The sequence below is a fragment of the Sander vitreus genome, chromosome 6 (assembly GCF_031162955.1).
Source record: "Sander vitreus isolate 19-12246 chromosome 6, sanVit1, whole genome shotgun sequence".
Classification (NCBI taxonomy): domain Eukaryota; kingdom Metazoa; phylum Chordata; class Actinopteri; order Perciformes; family Percidae; genus Sander; species Sander vitreus.
In genome coordinates, this window is record NC_135860.1 from 7,643,517 (window position 1) to 7,662,567 (window position 19,051).

Sequence of the window (19,051 nt, forward strand, 5' to 3'; positions counted from 1 at the left end):
CATAACCATCATTCTGTACAACTTCTCTTTTACAAATGTCAGGTCATTAAATGTGGTATCTGCAGTTTTGAAAATAGTAAAAAAAAACAAAAAAAAAAAACAGTGCTACTTACACAGTAAAGGTTATGACTTTGGTCTTTACAACAGGTACAAATCAAACAAGGTACTTACAAAATAAACTTGGTTTTCATAACATCTGAATAACCGTTAATACAGTGTCATCAGTATATTCATAAAAATCTTGGCAAGAGTACAATACAAATCCTTTCCATTCCTCACAGTTAATTTACCCTCACGTTTTGTCCTTAAGAAGGAATGTGACAAAGACAACATCATAATGCCCTTATAAAAACAGACCGAAGCGTCATATAACCTTCAATTCAGACAGGGTTCAGCTCAGGTGCATCCTGGATGGAGTGAATGTGTTTTCTTACACGTTTTGGGTTCCTCTCTATCCCGTTGTCCCAGCTGTGAAATGCATCGTCCTCAGTAGTACGAGCTCAGGTGGGAGTGGGTGGCGGGATGTCTGGTCATGGCTGACCCAGGATAGATGGGGCTGTTGGGTGAGTTCCAGTACGTCGACTGTGGGCTGAAAAAGTTGCCGGGGGAGACGGGCATAGGTGCAGGATGGCCACCCATGAAGTTCATTTTGGGCTGGTGGCTGTGGTAGGGCTGGACGTAAGACATCTCAGTCTGGTACTTAACAATCCCCCCTTCTGCTGCGTGATTCTGGTGTGCCTGCGAGATGCCTTGGAAGTCAAACTTGTAGGCGTAGCGCTTGCCGTGCACCTTAGTCATGATGTTCTTGTCATAGTAGTAGCGCAGAGCGCGGCTCAGTTTGTCATAGTTCATGTTGGGCTTGCTCTTGCGCTCGCCCCAGCGCTTGGCCACCTCGTCCGGGTCGGTCATCTTGAACTCGCCATTGGTGCCCTCCCAGGTGATGATGCTGGCGTTGTTGCTGTCGGACAGCAGCTCCAGCAAAAACTGCCACAGCTGGATCTGCCCCGAACCTGGAGACATGAGGAACAGTTGAGGAATTGGGTACCGACTTATGTTGGTTGGTTACACAAAGAATACAGAATTTACACAATTACCAGTAGTAGCTGTGTGAAATGTTTGTGTCTAAGCATCTTTATTCTTTCACTGGTAATATTTGAACATTTTGGAGGCTCTAATCGTCAGTATGTAGATATCAAGCCACGAGCACCTGGTAGCCTTTAAAAAATAGCAATAGAGTTTTGAGTAAAGCAACAAAAACTAAGATTTTAACTCCACTTGATGTATTCAGTTATTCCAGAACCTTGGACAGCTCCTCAGTTTTTCTCTTAAAGTACTGAGGAGTTCTGTTATGGGCGGGTTTCTTTCCTAGTTGTATTTTTGCGACACATATCTAACCTCTCGATCAGCTTATTTATTTTCTACCAAATGTGACCTTTTCACTGTGTGGCTTGGAGGAAGTGACAGACATCGGGGCAGAAACCTACCCACAGGCCTGTGAGCGCTGGGGTCAGGGAGCTTGTATGGACTTTGTTTGCCTGTTCGGTTCTTGGATGAGCTGAGGGCTTGGCCTTCTGTGAGGAAACAGCAGGGCAAACAGTCATTTTGGTGAGAGGGAAGCCAGATTTCGACTCAAGTGTAAGCGTGATGCAATTCTGCTGACACAACAGGTGTTGCTTGATGTTTAATCCATTTTGGAAAGTTCATGTGTTCCAGCCCTTGCGTGCTTTTCTCTCATGTTGCCAAAGCAGACAGTGTAAAGGCCTCATTTGTGTCATCCTTGCTGGTTTATCTGGTGGTTTAGATTCTTACCTGGGTTGGCTAGTCGACTGCTAATGGGCCCTAATGTCTGATATGGGTCTGTAAAGAAGAACAAAAATCATTTTTACATTTTCTTGTAGATTTTACTTTTAATGTTGGCAAATCCACCATTAATTAAATTTGAAGTGCCTTCAAGATTAGATAAAAATATATTTCCATGTTGTTTGACATCACATGCATCATAATTGAATGTATCTGGTGTTCCAGTACAACAAGTGCTCATTTTGACTAAAATATTTAAATCACAGCCCACATTTCTGTTTTGTGCAGTGATTCAAATAGGTCTGGTGCTCAGAGATATCAACTGTGAACCTCTAAAATGTATTTGATTGTCGTGGGGAAACATAAAATGACCTGCTTCTAGCAATTGCTACTGTAGCTTCTGCTTTGACTAAAAAAGGGCGTAGTCGGGACAGTTTTGTCACTCTACTGATGAGTTAAGTCAAAATGCTAGCAGCATGGCTCTAGGGATGGCAATGTCAGTTTGTCAGTCCATGACATTTTCCCCAGAGCATGAATCTCGCTGGCTTTGGTAATCCCCCGACTTTTCCTCTAGCGCCACTACGGACATTCATGTTTGCTGGATGAATTGTAACAACTTTGGTGGTCCCTTAACTTTTCATTTAAAACCATAATTATCACTTGGTTTATGATTAAATACCCCAAAACCTAATGATATTCCCATCAGCCTCATATCTCCTATAGTTGAACCAGTCTTTGGAAACATTGGGAGCTTGATTGGAAACTCAAATAAAGCTCCTAAGCTTTGAGAAATTGTTTCCAGCACTGTGTGAGATTTTAGGGATTGACCTGCTTTTAAAGGTCTGTGTTTAATGAATATGAAAATATTTGGGGCTTTCATACCTTGTACAATTCTTGGAGCAGGCTCTGTAACTCTTGAGGCGTGTTGGTGCTCCATGGAGGGACCTACAAATCCAAAATACAGTAATTTATGTAAAATACTTATCAGCTGTGGCTATAAGTCAATTTCTTTGTAAAACCAGTAGTTGCTCATGCATGAAAAATGTGTCATGATCATTAGTTTCATATCATTCTCGTTTTTGTTGTCATACCTTTTGGCACTGCACTCATGGTGTTTGCAGGCCAGCTGTTCCTGCAGCTGATCTCATCAAAACTGCTCTCTGTGCGCGCACACACAAAAACAACAAGGATGAGACTAGACTTTGACTGGCGCGTGGCATTAAAAGGCTTTGAAGTGGACAGTGGGACAGTTTGGCTATAGAGGGAAGGAAGTCAGTAAAGACCAAGAAGATAAGAGTTTGGAAGTCTGAAGATGACCCAATGTTTCTTTTGTTCAGGCCACCCCTGTCGCCACAAGATTGTGAATTGGGTCCCAGGAGCAAGACCCTTACTCCCCATTTCCTGTGCCAGTGCAGCTGTTTCCTGTCTGAAACTGGCTGTTGAGTTTTAGACTCAAAGTTTTGTCAACTGAGGACAGTGTTGTGCCAAGGAAAGTTTTTTGACTCTTGAAACTATGTAATATGGTTCTGAAACTCAACACATTATTTTTTAAATCCCTAAATCATTCAAGTACAGTACTTTTCTCTTTTTTTCTGATGTGACCCTGAATTTAGAGCTTTGAATCACACCCAGAAACACTTCAAGTCAAGACAGATCTCGACAGTTTGAGTAGTGAATAACAGTGGCAATGAAACTGCTTGCTTAAAACAAATAGATTTGTATCATGTATTTAAATCATGCCGAGTAAGGTTTTAAAGTCCATAACGAAAAAAAAAAGTGACTTCTTCACCTTTTTTGGGCATGTCATGTATCATATAACGTTTTCTAACTGAAGCAGAAAAATTGTGTGTTCATGTAGGACCCCATCACTAAGAGCATCAGCTGATTGAGAAAATAGGTTTTTCTGGCTTTTGATTGAGAGTGGATGATCTCACCTGCTTTCACCTGTAGTCTGGGTTGTTGTGGTGGTGTGGTGTTGGTGGGAGTTGTGGAGTAGGAGAACGTAGGGCTACCTGAAGCAAAGACGAAAAAAGTCCTGGTTATATTTTAACATGGAAATGACGGAAATCAGTCATACCAGAGTAAAATTTGACTGTCATGAATAGTATTTTTTTTTTTTTTTTTTTTTTTATAAACCTTTGAGGTGTTGCTGTAGTACTGGATCGCATCATATTGTAAGATATTGCTATCATTTTATCCATCCCTTGTATGTTGCAATGTTCAGTTGAAAACCAAACTAGAACATGGTGACTGTTTCTTTAGCTGTGTTTGTAATACTAATTTGCAGAAGCAAAAATACTGCAGAATTATGTAATGCGTCAAGTCTCAGAAAGCATGACAACATATTGTATGCCAAATGCAGGAAACTTGCGATAGCAAAGAGAAACAGAGGTCACTTACTGAAGACAGAAAAATTAAGTTAACATGGCAAGACTTCAGCCTCAAATGACATCATGCTCTTTCAGCCTTAACAGAAAACATTATGATAGGTGCCCCTGTGCTGCAAGGTGTTTCTATTATTTGGTCCACATCCTTTATTGACCTTAGTACCAGTTTAAAAATTCTGTTTAAATTTACGTGCAGAAAGATTTTTGGGGCAATTTTAAATAATAGCTTTATCCTCAAGGGTGTGTATAGTTTAAGACAAGAAAATACCCATCACTACTTCCAAGAGGCCAAAGCGTGTGTGTGTGTGTGTGTGTGTGTGTGTGTGTGTGTGTGTGTGTGTGTTTTTTATTTATCACTACTAGTCTGTTAATTGTCAAATAGTTTCTACGCTACATATCTTTTTGATTTTATTCCTGGTCCTGCTTACATGCAGGTAAAATGTTTGTGGCCACAGTCCAAAATTTTATTTTTTGACATTGTTGAAATAGTCAGCGACGGAGACCCGAGCAATGTTAACAGTGGGAGACAGAAAGATATCTCGGACATGAGGTGAGCCTTACTCTGCCGGAGGTAATTTAGGTGCGAGAGCAGGATGTCTGCATTGTAGGCCGACGTGAGACGCATCATGTCATCCTTGGTCATCTTGCACAGTGCCTTGCCGTCCAGTGCTTGGAACAACATGACGTCCACCTCCTCCAGGACGTACTCCTTGATGGCCCAGTCCAGCCACTGCCGCACGTGGTCCTGTGTCCACACCTCTGGATCTGCCATCAGAAGCACAAACATGATTAGAAAAAGACTCTGGATACTCACTTTGTTGGGACTTTTTTCTTTAAAGGGAAACTTATCTTTTAGCTAGCTAAAGTTACACATACTATCTGGACTTTAAAATGAAAATAGATGCAGTTGTGGCTTTCAAAAAGTCACAAACAGGATGTTTCAGCAGTTACAGGGAAAGGAGTCATACAGAAATGATCATAAAAAACATCAAACTTGTATCATTTACATAATGAATTTATGTCCGCCTCCACTCAATGTTTTGTGCTTATTGTTTCTTCACCTTGACTGCGCAGAATGATTTATGTGCAGAGTTTGACTGTGGAACCTTCATCCGCTGAAGGGGAACAGTTTCTCACCTTAAGTCTCAGTTTAAGACATGTACTACAAGATCATTTTGTGATATCACAAAAGTTTTATTTGTTCAATTCAATCATGGTCCAATTTGCAAGCCTTCAGCTTCATAAGTGACATTGTCTGGCAGTTCAATTTTAAAAATGAAGAATATTTGCATATTTATAGATTCTAGATTTGTCAAAGAGGGACAGGAAGTAAATGTAATTGCAAGATTGAAAACTTTTTTGTAATTAAACTTTTTTGTGATTCAACTTTTTTTGTAATTGAACCTTTTTTTTGTGGCACAAATTCTTATTTTAAGCAGATCATCTTAAAACATGTCTGCAGGGGATCTTAACACACCAGTTGTGGCTGGCTATAAGACAAATCTGAGACCGGCGTGCTTCCATGCTGCTTTTTGTTATATGAAATGTTATCCTTTGCTGTAGCCTTCGAGTGTTTGGACATATCTGGTCTTTTACACGGTAAGAGGTGCTGTTCTGTTGGTTTCCTAAATAAAAAATGCTCTTAAGATAGAGGATGGAGGGAGGAGCGTCACACAAATAGTCTAAAGAGCCCCGGGCAAACAAGTAAGAGTTGTGATGCTTGTGATTGTAATACTGATTGTGAAGTGAGTGGTTGGGTGGGTACACTCACTCTGTGAAAACCGATGCCCGGTTTAGTCAAAATGCTTTTTTTGACGTGTGCTGTTTGTATATTTAGTTTTTTTAAAAAAAGTCTCTCAGCTGTTTGTTGTTGTGGCACCTTAAAGTGCTCATATTATGCTTTTTGGCTTTTCCCCTGCCTTTATTGTGTTATATACGTTTTTTTGTGCAATTAATGTGTATAAAGTGAAAAAGCCCAAAGTCCACCCCAAAGGGTGGTGCTCTCGTGATTTCCCTGAAGGTAACAGGAAGTAAACAAATGATTACCGATAATGCTAAGCTGAAGACAGCCCCAGCGGTCTTCAGGAAAGATGCAAATTATTATATTGGTTATTTGTGGTGGTTTTGACAACCCTTACAGTGTTTATGTGCACCAGGACTGGGCAATACTATTGTATTGCTTATCATTTTACAAATATCTGTTGTCCAAAAGGGGATTCCAAACAATCTGCAATTAAAGCTAAAAGAATTAGAGAAAACATTTGAAGGGTTTTTGTTTTATAACAGTGGAACACAGTTCCAATGCATTAAGCATTTTGACTTCTACACTTGCTTTTTAGACTACCCTTTTATTATAATATAAGAAAATGTTGCTTTAGTAGCCTACTAAATCTAAGGCACGATTTCCCTTTGCCCAGACACTGTATGAAACTTCACTCTTGGTAAAAAACAAACAAACTAATATACGTAGTTTTTTAAATCTTATTTTATATAGCTGAACCTTATCCTTAGAATGAGGCACTTGTTAGCTTTTAAGAACTACATTTTGGGTTTAAATTAATCTCAATGTCTTGATACAGCTCTACATATATCACTAGTCTAATTCAGGAAGGTATGCTCATTTCCAGTAGCAAACAATGACTGTGAATCCCGCGTAATATAAGGCAGGGGCTTTGGACCTGAACGAAGTCACCACACCCTCATGTCCTGATTGTCCTTGGTTAGCACATGCCACTGTGATGCAACATCCATGTATTATGAAGCAGAATGACTCTGTGCTGGTGAATCATTAACGAATCTCGTCGGATTCCACAAAGCTGAGTTTTAAATCGTCCACTGCACGTCTGTGAAATACCGTCTGAGGTGAGATTGACTCACTGAAACGTGCTGCTTTGAACTGCTTTAATAATGAGTCTCAAAGGACGATAACAGTATCAGAACTGTGCATGAGAGAGAACGTAAAATGTCATCAGGTTAGTTTTTAAATGGTTGGACCAGTGATTCGTAGCAAGGATGAAATGGATGTACAGTCGGTTGTAAACCTAGACTATGACTACTTCGATAGTAGTGACACATCACTGTCTTTACTCTAAAGTTGTATGTCAGTAAATTTTCCTCCAAAGAAAAAAAGAAATCCACTGCTCACAGTTCAGCTGTAGCAAAAGTCAGTTTTGACCAAAATTCGGCTCTACCTGTTGCTCTGCTGAAACACGCAGCATATTTTAGATTAAGGCCCTGTAACTTTGACTTGAACTCTGGTGCCATGGTGTTACTTACTGGTGTGAGTGTTATTGGACAAATATTACCTTGACTTTCTATAAAGCAGTGACGCATCCTTCCTGTTTTGTTGCCACTTTCATATTAAACTGAAGAAAATCCTATGTGTTCTGTGGCTGGCATTTAAACTTTCCATATTATCAACAAACAAAAATCTTTGGCTACAGACAGCACTTCTTATGTATGTTAAGTAGGATACATACACACGTTTTGGTCTTTTCATAGGATTCGTATTGTTTTATCCTTTAAGAAGTACATTTTTTTGATGTCCATATGGGATTATGAAAATCCTTTCATTGCCTGAAAAAACTCTTTGTAGCTACGGAAAGCAGCAGGATGATTAAAAATGAAGATGTCCTCACCACCTCATCACACATCTATTCCTGCTTGTGCCACATTAGGCTTCACACTTTTTATATAGCATTAATTTGAAACCCTCATGTCATGCTAGACCAGAAACCTCCTGTGGTTTAGCTGAGGCACTGGAGAGTAGTGGCTGGCGGTGGTAGGAAAACGCACGCTATGCTCATCTCTGATTCAGTTATTGATATTGCACAAGCCCAGTGTGCGTCAGCTCTTGGGAAACTGTCTTGTGTTGGCGTTGGTCTTGTGTGAGGATGGAGCGTAAGGTTAAGTGACTCAGCTCACCTGCTGGCACAATGACCCTCTTCTCCTCTGTGGTGCTGCTGGGTGGGGTGACCGTCTGTGGGCTGACGCGAGGCTCCGGGTACGAGGTCTGGTAGGGCATTGGGGGCCCGTCGTTGCTCATGTGTCTGGAGCGCTTTGTGACGCTGCAGTCCACAGGAGACTCACGACTAGAACAGGCAAAGGAGAAAGCAGGAGCAAAGTGTAATTTGATCATTAAATATCTTATTTATGTATGTATTCTTCAGTGTCTGTACACTTCCATTTATCCAGCTCTAAGTACTGCTGTCAAATAATGAGACGTTTACTGTGGCTGCTGTTCTGGCAATAGATTTCAGTTTATTTCCTCTTGCAGTGTTTGCTAATGTCTTGTAGCAGACAGGCGATACAATTAGTCCAAGACTGTTTTACACCAACACGATTCCAGTGAAAAGGTCTATAAAGAATAGACTGGTGCTAACCTGGAGCCGACTGCACCAGCTAAATAGAAGTTCAAACTTAGCCTAGTTAAAAGACCGTGTTTACTAAGTGTATCACTAAATTTAAAATGGGTTGCATCACTCACACTAGATTTTACCTAGAGATTAGTTGTTGTAAATATTTACACACAGTAACTGCCAGAGGGCTATTTCACAAAACCAAGATAAGGGATTAAGCCGGGATTTCCCAGTTATCCTGGCTCAATTTAGCCTTGACTCGGTTTCACAAAAGCAGAGGCAACTAAGTTACCATGGAGATTTATTCTGTACAGCTAACAGCCAGAATTTATTAATCCTGCTGCCTTTTCTGTTCACTCAGCAGTGGTTTTACCTTATTGTTATCAGCCTGCATTAAAATACAACGGGTGCATATTGCTGTTCAGTTAACTACTGTTATTATTTCAAGTTGTGACCATTATTTTTTATAATTATTCATGTAACATTGTTACTGGTATATTGCTGTATGAAGACTGCTGTTTATATTGTTTGATAGTTTGATGAATATATTATGGCAGTTGTTGAGATAAGTAGAAAAGGCTGCTCAAATTTTAAATGTGTTTTAAATGAAGTCTGTTACTAAGGGATATAAAATGCTGTACATGTGTGTTTCTATAGTTAACCAATGCACCTTGAATAATTTTTTTAATTCTTTAACAATAAAGGAGCATGTTTGTTCCTCTTCCATGTGCATTGTATTTGGCATTCTTAGCACACAATTTGTGTTGTCCAGTAAACTGGGACTATAATTTGGGAGGATTGTACAATTTTTTAAGAACATCCTAATTGTACAATCCTCTCAAAATATAGACTTACTTCACTGGACCAGTAACTATCTAGTGATGTAGGCTACTGTACAGTCATGTGACAACAGGGAGAGGACACCTCAATGGTTTTTGACCTTATATTTTGCTGGGGGGGAAATAACTGATGAATATACTCTGTTCCATTCATGTTTACAGTGTGCATGGAATTTATCACTTAATTATCTTTATAACTTTCTTTTCTATGTCCATATACGAGGAAGCAAAGTACATAATATGTAAAGAAGGAAACTCGTCCTCGGTTAAAAAAATAAATAAATAAAAAAAAACGTGAGGAAAAAGCGTGGCAGATAATAGTGGACCGACTGAATGATAGTCTAAAAATATACATTTACAAACTACTGCTCTTAACTGAAAGCATTCAATGAGTCACTTGTCATTTGCAAAAATGAACAGTTGTACACTTTGCATTAAAAGCGAGCAGTGGAAGTTAATATGACTCAGGTAATTTATTTTAGCCCATGAGAGAGAGGGAAGAACAGAGTGAAAGAGATATTTACGCATCATATTCTAGCGTTGTAGAAAATTGATCTTCATGGTAAAGTTTCTGAGTAACATTATCTTCTGCTTACTTTTAAGCCAAAGAGTACAACTGTTAATTTGTGTTAATTTGGGCTACTTACGCATTCAGTCGGTTTGCCACTCTGATCTCTGATCGTCTGCCACACTTTCTCTTGCTGTTTCATTACAGTGGCCGTGTTTTTTTTCTTTTTTTTTTTTTTTTTTTACAAATAATGTGTTTTACGTTATACTTCCATAAGAAACTGCTGCTCACTCTGTGTAAAGATGTACAATGCGTATTCTCCATTTTAGCATCAGTAAATCTGTTATCGACCTTGCGGTCTGTTAAAGAAAGCCGTGAACGCGCATCTATCCAAATTACTTCATCCTGGCTCGACCTAGTCGCACCTCCTCAGCCTGGCTTGGCCTTTGTGAAACGCAACTAGCCAGGCTGCACAGATTAGACTAGGTCAAACCTCGCTTTATCGGTTATCCTGGATTTATAAATTCTGCTTTTGTGAAACAGCCCCCAGGTGTAACTGGTTGATCCCACCACTTAGTTTTTATACCTCAGTAAAACACTGAAAAAATGTTCCATGTAGCAGCAGAGGAAGAAGTACTCAGATCCTTGACTTAAGTAAAAGTACTACCAAGTACAGAACTATTATCGGCCAAAAGTAATTAAAGAAAAAGTACTCATTCTGCAGAAACATGGCCCCTGTTACTGTTATATATGAGATGATTAGATTGCATGTAGCATTTTACTGCTGAGGTGGAGCTGGTTTTATCTATACAATTTGGTAGTTTGGTGCAGTGGTTCCCAATCTAGGGGTCGGGCCCCTCCTATGGGTCACCAGATAAATCTGAAGGGTTGTGAGATAATAAGGGCGAAGACAAAACAAAGTTGTGACACACTTCTACTTTGTTTTTTTGTGAAACATTGGACCATTTGAACTTTTTAACAACTCAAAGAAATCTTAACATGACAAGGGACAGTGTTGTTGTTGTTTTTTTTGTCAGAAATGTTAGAAACCACTGGTCTTTAAGAAATCTATGGTATTTTATAAGATCATGTTTTTGAGGTAAAATTTACTCCGAAAATGTACTAGTGACTTTAGCTCTCACACAAATGTAGTGCAGTTAAAAGCACAGTATTTCTCTTTTGAAATATAGTGGCGTAGAAGTATGAAGTGGCAGAAGATGGAAATACTTAAAGTGCAATTAGCTCAAAATAAGTAAATGTACTCGGTTACTTTCCATCACTGGCGATATTTAATGTGTTCAGTTAAAGTTAAAACAGCAAAAATACCATATTTGGAATTCAAACATTTCCACCTATGATGGATGGTAATGAAAACAACGTGGTTGCATTTGGTGAGAGAACAATAAACATTTTTAGTGTTAGTGGAAAAGCCCCGAATGTTGACACGGACCGTAAATCTACAGTCAGATAATGTGGGAACCTGTGCTCCCCTGTGGCCTCGGCCTGTTCTGACTCACCTGGTTCCGTTGACGTGTTCACCTCTTTTCCCAGGGTTTTGCGCCGCTGACCCCACCCACTCCGGCTCGGTGGGCTCGGGACTCTGCTTGGAGGCCTGACTGAACCCGCCGGGCGACGTCATCTCGGCCTTCATGTGCACTGCAGTGTAGGGCGGCTCGAATATGGGCTGATCCTCACTCACCACGGACAGCGCTTCCTGTCCAACAGAGCCACAGCGGTCAGTGTCTGCCATTAATGTGCCGGGTCACAACCTGTGGAAACTCTTTTTCCACATACAGACTCTGCTTATTCCACCTAAGATGCTTCAGTGAACAGAAGTAAACCCTCAATAGCTATAAGAGCTGTAGGAGTAATAACAGCACAACAGACTTTAAAGATTGAAAGATTTAACTTTTATCTAAAGTTTTTTTTACAGTGGCTATAAACCAATCTCATTTTTAAAAGGAACACATCATCCAAAATTTCTATTGAAGCACTATATTTTTCCCCTTTTTAGTTGTGAATCAAGAAAATCAGTAACCAGTTAGCAGAGGATGTACCAAAAGAAATTACAGCAAATCATATCTGCTTAAAATGGAGAAGAAAAAAGAAAAAGCATTTGTAAATCGTTACAGAATGATTCACCAACAAAAGATAAAGGGCTTGTTAAAAAGGCTGCCTTTAATACTTTGAGTGAGAAATGATATATGCAGTATATATATGCACTATTATATGCATTTGTAGAATACTGATGTATACCTTTCAATTCATAAATGAGTTCTATTTGTTTTTCTTTTCTTGTAATTGTTACCGGATGCACTGACTTCTTTTTAGCAGTGCTCTTGAATTGAACCAGTGACTTGCTCAGAGCTCATTTTTAGAGTTGGGGCCATTAAGTGTTCACTTTTCTTAGTTTTCCCTAGCTTTGTCAAGATTCAAACAGGCAGTCTTCTAATCACATGCTTTCTTTTCTAGTTTCCAAACTACTGCTGCCACAAAAAAAATGTTTTAATATTCAGTGGAATTGCCCTTTGGTTGATTACAATTTTAAAGGAATGTTGAATTTGGACAACCAGAGATATTAAGTTATCAAAGCACTAACAAGACGTAAACTGTTCAGGCAGTCAGGTGACAGGTAATCTTGAAGATCAGTAACCTTAACCACAGTTTTATTTTGTCGTTAGGATTGGGGTTGCAGGGGGGAGGGGTGTCAGCTCAAGGTGGAGTGTAATCGAGATTTTAAGTCAGTCTTCCTGTGTTCAGCACCTACAGCGAGACCCCAAAACCACCCCAAGATGGCACTTTCATCCCACGCACTCGGGAGGGCAAAAAACACCGGACCTGTTGATCTGTCTGCTGCTCCCATTAAGAGTGTGCCTGTGTGATGTGACCACGGCAATCTAAGTGGGTGCAAGTGCGTGTTTGTTTAGAGGAGTTGAGCATTGTCTTTGGGCCTTGTACGTCAGTGCCGTGCTTTTTCAGTGGCCTACAGGAAACCTGGCCGCCATGTGCAGAGGAACCTTTTGGCACAGGCCAAGGGAGAGGAAATGGTGGAGGAGGGGGGCACAGTGTAAAAATGTGTGTCATTTTAAAGCTGGAAAACAACCCTAAACGCTTGTGGTCCGGGGAGGAGAGGGGGTCGGGTTCATTGGACAGCAAGAAGACTATAGCCTTGATTGAAGTGCTGCCTTCGCATTGTGTTTTTCTTTTTTGTTTTTTTTCTGCCTGTGTTTTTTTTAGCTCAATTGTTGCCTGAGCATTGTAAACCACATCTTAATGCATGCCACACAGTTTGGCATTTCCTCGAGGCTGCAAACAAACTGATAGAGAAGTCAGCAGTGTGAGGGATTTCAGCAACCTGCTGCTGCATAAAGCATTTGCTGCTGTGTAATGGATATGCCCTTTTTTAAACAAAATGTTTTAGTAAAAAAAAATATAACCTGATATTAGTTGCTCAAAATTTAAAGACACAGATGTTAGAAAACATAAAATGTAAATTTTTAAGATTTAGCATTGTACGCCACAGTTTGGACCGTTAAAAAATATATATTGTCTGTTATTCTATGCATTTGTCTTCTTTGTTAAAACTTGGCACCTTCATTACCCAGAATGCAACTTGATTGCCACCAGTTCATTCCAAGATCCGGGTATGTTATGCTAGAAGCAGTTAAAGTAGCCTCCAGCAGAGATGAGGAGGGCTGGTAACGTCACTTCTTTCTAACTCCACTCCCTTAGATTTTATATCATTTTCAAACTTGTAGTCTTCAGCCCCAAACGACGCTGACTCCAGTGACATCACTTGAGGCAATTTATCAGATTTCGCGCAGCTCCCTCTGGAGCCATAAAACATACCTTTTTTAACATATGCAGTACTCCCCAAGACCTGTAAACAGACTTTTGTTTGTACAACTAGTGTAGTTCCCCTTAAATGTTAAATACTGTAAATAAAAACGAAGTAGATGTCAAATTTTTAGACTATGAATAGCTAACTTTGCATGCTAACTAAAAGCTAGAATTTTTGTTACAAAAGTGAACCACAGCACTTAATATTGTCCTGCTCAGCTTTCTGTTGACCGCACTCCCTGTTTTCTTCTTCTTCAGCTGATTGCGTCGTTTTACTTCTGTCGTGTTGTCCTCTTTCCCTTCTTTTCCTCTCACACACTGAATGCCTTCAGAGGCCCTGTTCTCTGTGCAGAAGTGAAACAGTTGGCTTCTGAAAAAGGTTGCCAACAGCAAATTCTCATAAGAAGACATGATTGTGAATAGTTTTATGTCGTGGTTAAAGGTGATTTTTGTGCTCAACACTCAAACTGTTGATATTATCTTAACTTGCAGCCGCTCATCACATTCAGTTTTGTACATTCAGTGACAAGCTCGTTCTTTCACAACCACAAACTTACACTCCTGCTCTTTCTTTATCTCTCTCTCTCTCTCTCTCTCTCTCTCCCTCCCTCTCCTCTGCACACTGATACAAATATACCAAAATGTGGCCTGACCGCTAATGCCACAACTGACTTCCTGTTCAATGTGTTTCAGCCTGTTGCTAAGTCACACAAAACAACTTAAAAACATGACCTTCTTGATGCTTTGCTTGTGCCTCGATGCCCTTAAATTTACTCCGGTCGTTTTCAGTTTGATAGTAAACACATTTCACTTGCACAAACATGAAGTACTGCATGGAAACTTCAGACATGGCTTTAAGTCAGCAGCTTTGGGCAGTCTCGCCCAAACCTAGAGTGTGATGTTTACGACATGGACTTTCATACTTCTTATATCTTTAGGAAATAACTATTTAAATAAGATAACACGCTAACTTTAACTTTAACAAAATCTAAGTACAACACCCCCATGTTTGACTCAGAGCTGTTAAACTGCATATGGAGATAATCCAAAATGTACTTTTTTTCCAATTTATTTTCAAATTTTCTACTCTATTCTTTTGTAAAATATAAAAAGGGATATTGTAATACATAATATAATATAAGTTGGCAGTCATGTTATGTTTTAAAACCCAAAGGCTCTTACTTTTGAATGCCAGGGACTTTGAATTGACTAATAAAATTTGCTCAGAAACAAAATGGAGTGACTTTTTTTGCTGTTAGATATGATTTTACAGTTAATGTGTATGTGGAGCAGCAGCTCGAGTGACCTATTTCTACCTGGCTGGAGCCTATTTTGGGAACCACAAAGGGCCGACACTAACTGATTATTTTCAGTATTAACTAATTTGCTGATTATTTTCTTGATTAATCATCTGGTCAGTAAAACCTAAAGTCTAACCACAACAGTCAAAAAAACTAATTTTCTATAGGATGGAAAAGCAATGAATTATCTTATTTGAGAAGCTGGAACCATACAATTCTGGGGGGGGTTTTCCTTGGAAAAATTACCAATTGATTAATCAACTAATCAGTTCAGCTCTACTGGTAATTTAAAGCCAGTGATTCTCAAATGGGTTGCAGGATCAATCTGAGGGATAACAAAATGGGATAAGGTTACAAAAAAAAGAAAAGGAAAAGAAGAAGCCCATTCCCCTGAAGTTTGGCTTTTTTTGTGAATTAAAACAAATGGAAACTTTGGTTCAACTGGTTAACATATAGCCTAGCTGTGCAATTGACATGTGACAAGGGAACTTGCTTTGTTTACAGGGGCCACAAGCCAAAAGGTTTGGGAACCACTGCCCTAATCTGTAACCAAGGATGTGGTTAACATCTTCTTTCTTGCATGCACCAATTCATTTATAATTAAAGTCTGTTTTGGAAACACCTATGTATGTCTTATTTGTAGGTGTTAAAGAGGCTGATTTGGTGACATATTTTGGTCATATGACATCAATACAATTGAAGTGCACTGCAGCCTTATAAGTTAAACTCATTTCATTCGTGCTCTTTTGTTCATCGTAAAAAAATGTTTCGCCCTGGACTGATGGAGACTTTATGTGAGATAAATGTTTGAGCTTAAGACTGAACTTAAGTTAATGTTTCTAGCAAATAAAATCTAAGGTCTTACTGAGCTCCTGCTTACATTTGTATCTACCATAAATTGCATCCAGATACTTGAAGAATATTCTAATAAACATGTCAAATGGGTGTCAACTCCTATCAGGACTATGGAAGGATATTAAAATGGAAACATGAAAACACTAAACTCGCACAAAACAAGGTGTAGCCTACAATAACAGGCCAGAGATCAAGTATTGCAAAGGCACAGTCCTCAGTACTCGCCATGTCTGAGGCAAGTGACAGAAAGCAGAAGTAAAAGTTAAGGCAAGCTGATTTTGCAAAGGCCCGCGCAGCTGCACTTTCTGCTACACAAACAACAGTGCGGTTTTCACAGCTCGGAGCCGGCGTCACGCGGACCTCTGCAGGCCGGGCCCGCTTTCCCTCACCTCCCAGCCTGCGTGAGCGGACAATGGAGAGTTAAAACAATGCAAGGCCTAAGTTTGTCCACTTCGGTTCTTTCTAGAGAGGCTTTTTTCTAGTTCACGGAGCGGAAGTGTGTGCGGAAAGTCTGAGGTTTGAGACAGGAAGCCTGCCGAGCTCAGATAACGACACCTGACAAGTGCTCCCGTTTGCAGCCATAAATTATACTTAAAATAACCTCAAACCCAATCTGTTGCGACACAGAACCTAGCTAGAGAATAACTATCTGACGAATTGCGTTTAATCAATATAGAATCCCGTATGGGAGCCAGAATTAAAACATAGGCCTACCTATAGGATAGTGCCTTTTAACGGACTAAATTAGTGATTGAAGTTTTCGTTTCAGGATGTTCTCATTTTTCTGCATTGGCCCTTTAATTACTCACTCCTTTTTATGTAAGCCTAAGCTTAATAACGAAAATAATGTAACTGGTTAACTTTAAACCCATCAGTAGGATATAGCCATCATTTAAATATTCTTTCGAAACGAAACAAGAGACATAAGTGCAAGTTCCTCAATCCACCAAGGCCCCTTTTTCAAATGCCCTTTTTTCTAGTCTTACAATTGGCTGAAAATACCTTTCATTTTGGTTGAAATATCAAGTGTTTCGTTATAATAAATCGAATCGAGAAATTAAGAATGTCGGTATTAATATTTCGTCGAAGTTAGGAGAGATTCTTCAGCAGGTTGCAAGAATATTTTCATGGAGAAATAAAAAAAATAAAAGCCTGCAGGCCAATGCTGCACATTAGTATTAGATGAGATTCGTTAAAACATGAATTTGTATCTTTGTGGCCGACATTATCCGATACAGTTTGCCTTTTCTTTCGTTGCACAATAACCAGTTTTGAGTGTAAACTTGATTAAAAAGTAGGGCTACTTTATGATTTGACGTCCTGACATGAAGGCCTTTATTTCTGCATTTCTTAAGAAATGAAATTGAAACGATGGCTTCTTTTTGGTCATCCGGAGAAGATAAACCGATGTAGCTGCGATAGTGTGAAATGTGAAATACCAGTCATCTGATGGAAATGGATCCTCCTGATGTTTTAAAAAGGGGCTCTCGCTGTATCCAAGTCGATCCATGGCGCCTTCAGGGACACCTGCCTTGTGCGCAGCAATAAAATCACCCAGCATCACTTCATTGACTTATTCTTCGTTAAAGTTTGTCAACCTAAATGTTCCGAAATTTCAGAGTTATTTTTGTTATGTTGCGATTCCGTGGATAGTGCGAGGTGATGCTCCCATTAAGCACAGCAATTAGAAGAAGAAAAAACAAAATGCGTTTGGAAATCCTCTTTCACGCCTATAACCGGCCACCAATTTGTGTTTTTATCTGAGTGTAAAGATGTAGTGGTTAGTTGTGTTATTATAGAGCCGACATACAACCACGAACGGGAAGGAAGAGGAAATTTTGTACAAGAAGGAAAGAGTGGGGAGCTCGCATCACCGCCTTGACTCTCTCACTCAGCAGACTCTGGTGTGGGTGGCCGCCTGTCATTTTCACCAGCAGCGTTAAAAACAATTCAACACGTACCTTTATCGTACAGTCCATTGCAGCAGCTTCGCAGTCTTTGTCATTTAGTCGTTATTGTAAATGTTGCAGCTTATTCTGCCTTCTAACCTCACTTCAATACTTGCAGGGGTGCATTGGCTCTATGGCGCAAACCATTGCAGTTACAATTTTTTTGCTCAGAGACCATAACCGGATGACAAGTTTTCTCTCTCTCTCTCTCTCTCTCTCTCTCTCTCTCTCTCTCTCTCTCTCTCTCTCCCTCGCTCTCTCGCTCTAAATTGAGAAGTGAAGTCACTCTTTAACACTGAAACCACCACTCACTGCACAGAAGAAAAAACAAAAAGCTCTTTAAAGAAGAGCATAAGCTCACAATCTTTCATTTAAAACAACAGATTCTTAGAGTTTTTCAATAGTTTAACCACAGTGAAAATGAAAGGGGCCACTGAATGCCTCTGAAGTGTCAGAACAAGAATAGTTTGGGTGAGAAAAAAAAAACAAAAAGACAGAAATCCCTATACAGGATGTGTGTTTTGGAGACATGACATGTCATATACAGTATAGGCTATACACATATGCCTACATGGCATTAGACACCAACATATGTAGCCTATAATAAGGTCACAATTCTGTGGTTCTTTAGGATCTAAATCCTTTTACTGGAACACCTTAGATAACAATAGGCCTACTGGGAGTACAGTTTTTCAAAACCTGTATAAAAACTTGAGTACGAAATATTACACTAAAAACATTTGATTTGTCTAACTCAGACTGATCAAGCCTCACATTAATATCAGATAACCTTTTGAATACATTTGTGCACAAAACAAGGTTGGTAGATCCTCCCTCCCCCCACCCCCCATCACTCTCATTGTAAACACATTATGCATGTATCTGTTTTAGGGGCCAGTATGAACAGAGGAATGATTACAGCAAGTTCAACCTGTTGTAATGCTCATGTGGGCACCTGACTGTTGTTTTAAGACAGACATTCCTTCAACTTCCTGACTGTTATATTTACCACTGTCAAAGATCATTTTATTTTGTGGCTGGTTAGCTCAGTTGGTAGAGCGGGCGCATGTGATCCAGGGTTCGAATCCGACATATGACGGTTTTCCTGCCTGTATTCCCCCCCCCCTCTCTCCCCTTTCATATCTCAGCTTTCCTATCCAACAAAGACAGAAATGCCCAAAAATTAAAAAGAAGAAAAAAAAAGATCATTTTAT

The 19,051-nt window shown here is 39.6% G+C and overlaps 1 protein-coding gene across 3 annotated transcripts; it reads right to left on the minus strand.

The window, feature by feature from the left end:
• Positions 1–297: 297 nt before the first annotated feature.
• fli1rs (Fli-1 proto-oncogene, ETS transcription factor-related sequence) lies at positions 298–18,022 on the minus strand. 3 transcript variants are annotated; one of them, XM_078252299.1, is made up of 10 exons: positions 17,850–18,022; positions 11,410–11,606; positions 8,112–8,278; positions 4,749–4,952; positions 3,735–3,812; positions 2,892–2,960; positions 2,683–2,745; positions 1,810–1,857; positions 1,485–1,571; positions 298–1,010 (listed from the first exon to the last, which is right to left on the minus strand). In XM_078252299.1, exons 1-10 carry the CDS (start codon positions 17,865–17,867, stop codon positions 487–489), a joined length of 1,455 nt encoding a protein of 484 aa, XP_078108425.1. In that variant the 5' UTR covers positions 17,868–18,022; the 3' UTR covers positions 298–486. The 3 variants fall into 3 exon arrangements, with proteins under 3 accessions (XP_078108425.1, XP_078108426.1, XP_078108428.1); XM_078252300.1 differs by lacking the exon at positions 17,850–18,022 and adding an exon at positions 17,328–17,709; XM_078252302.1 differs by lacking the exon at positions 1,485–1,571.
• Between the last annotated feature and the right edge of the window lie 1,029 nt (positions 18,023–19,051).

Excerpts from the sequence above, each read along its gene's own strand:
- fli1rs (XM_078252299.1), bottom strand. Across the intron at positions 8,279-11,409 it reads GAACACGTCAACGGAACCAG|TCGTGAGTCTCCTGTGGACT; the intron begins GTGAGTCAGAAC and ends TGCCTGTTCTAG. Across the intron at positions 1,858-2,682 it reads TGCTCCAAGAATTGTACAAG|ACCCATATCAGACATTAGGG; the intron begins GTATGAAAGCCC and ends TCTTCTTTACAG.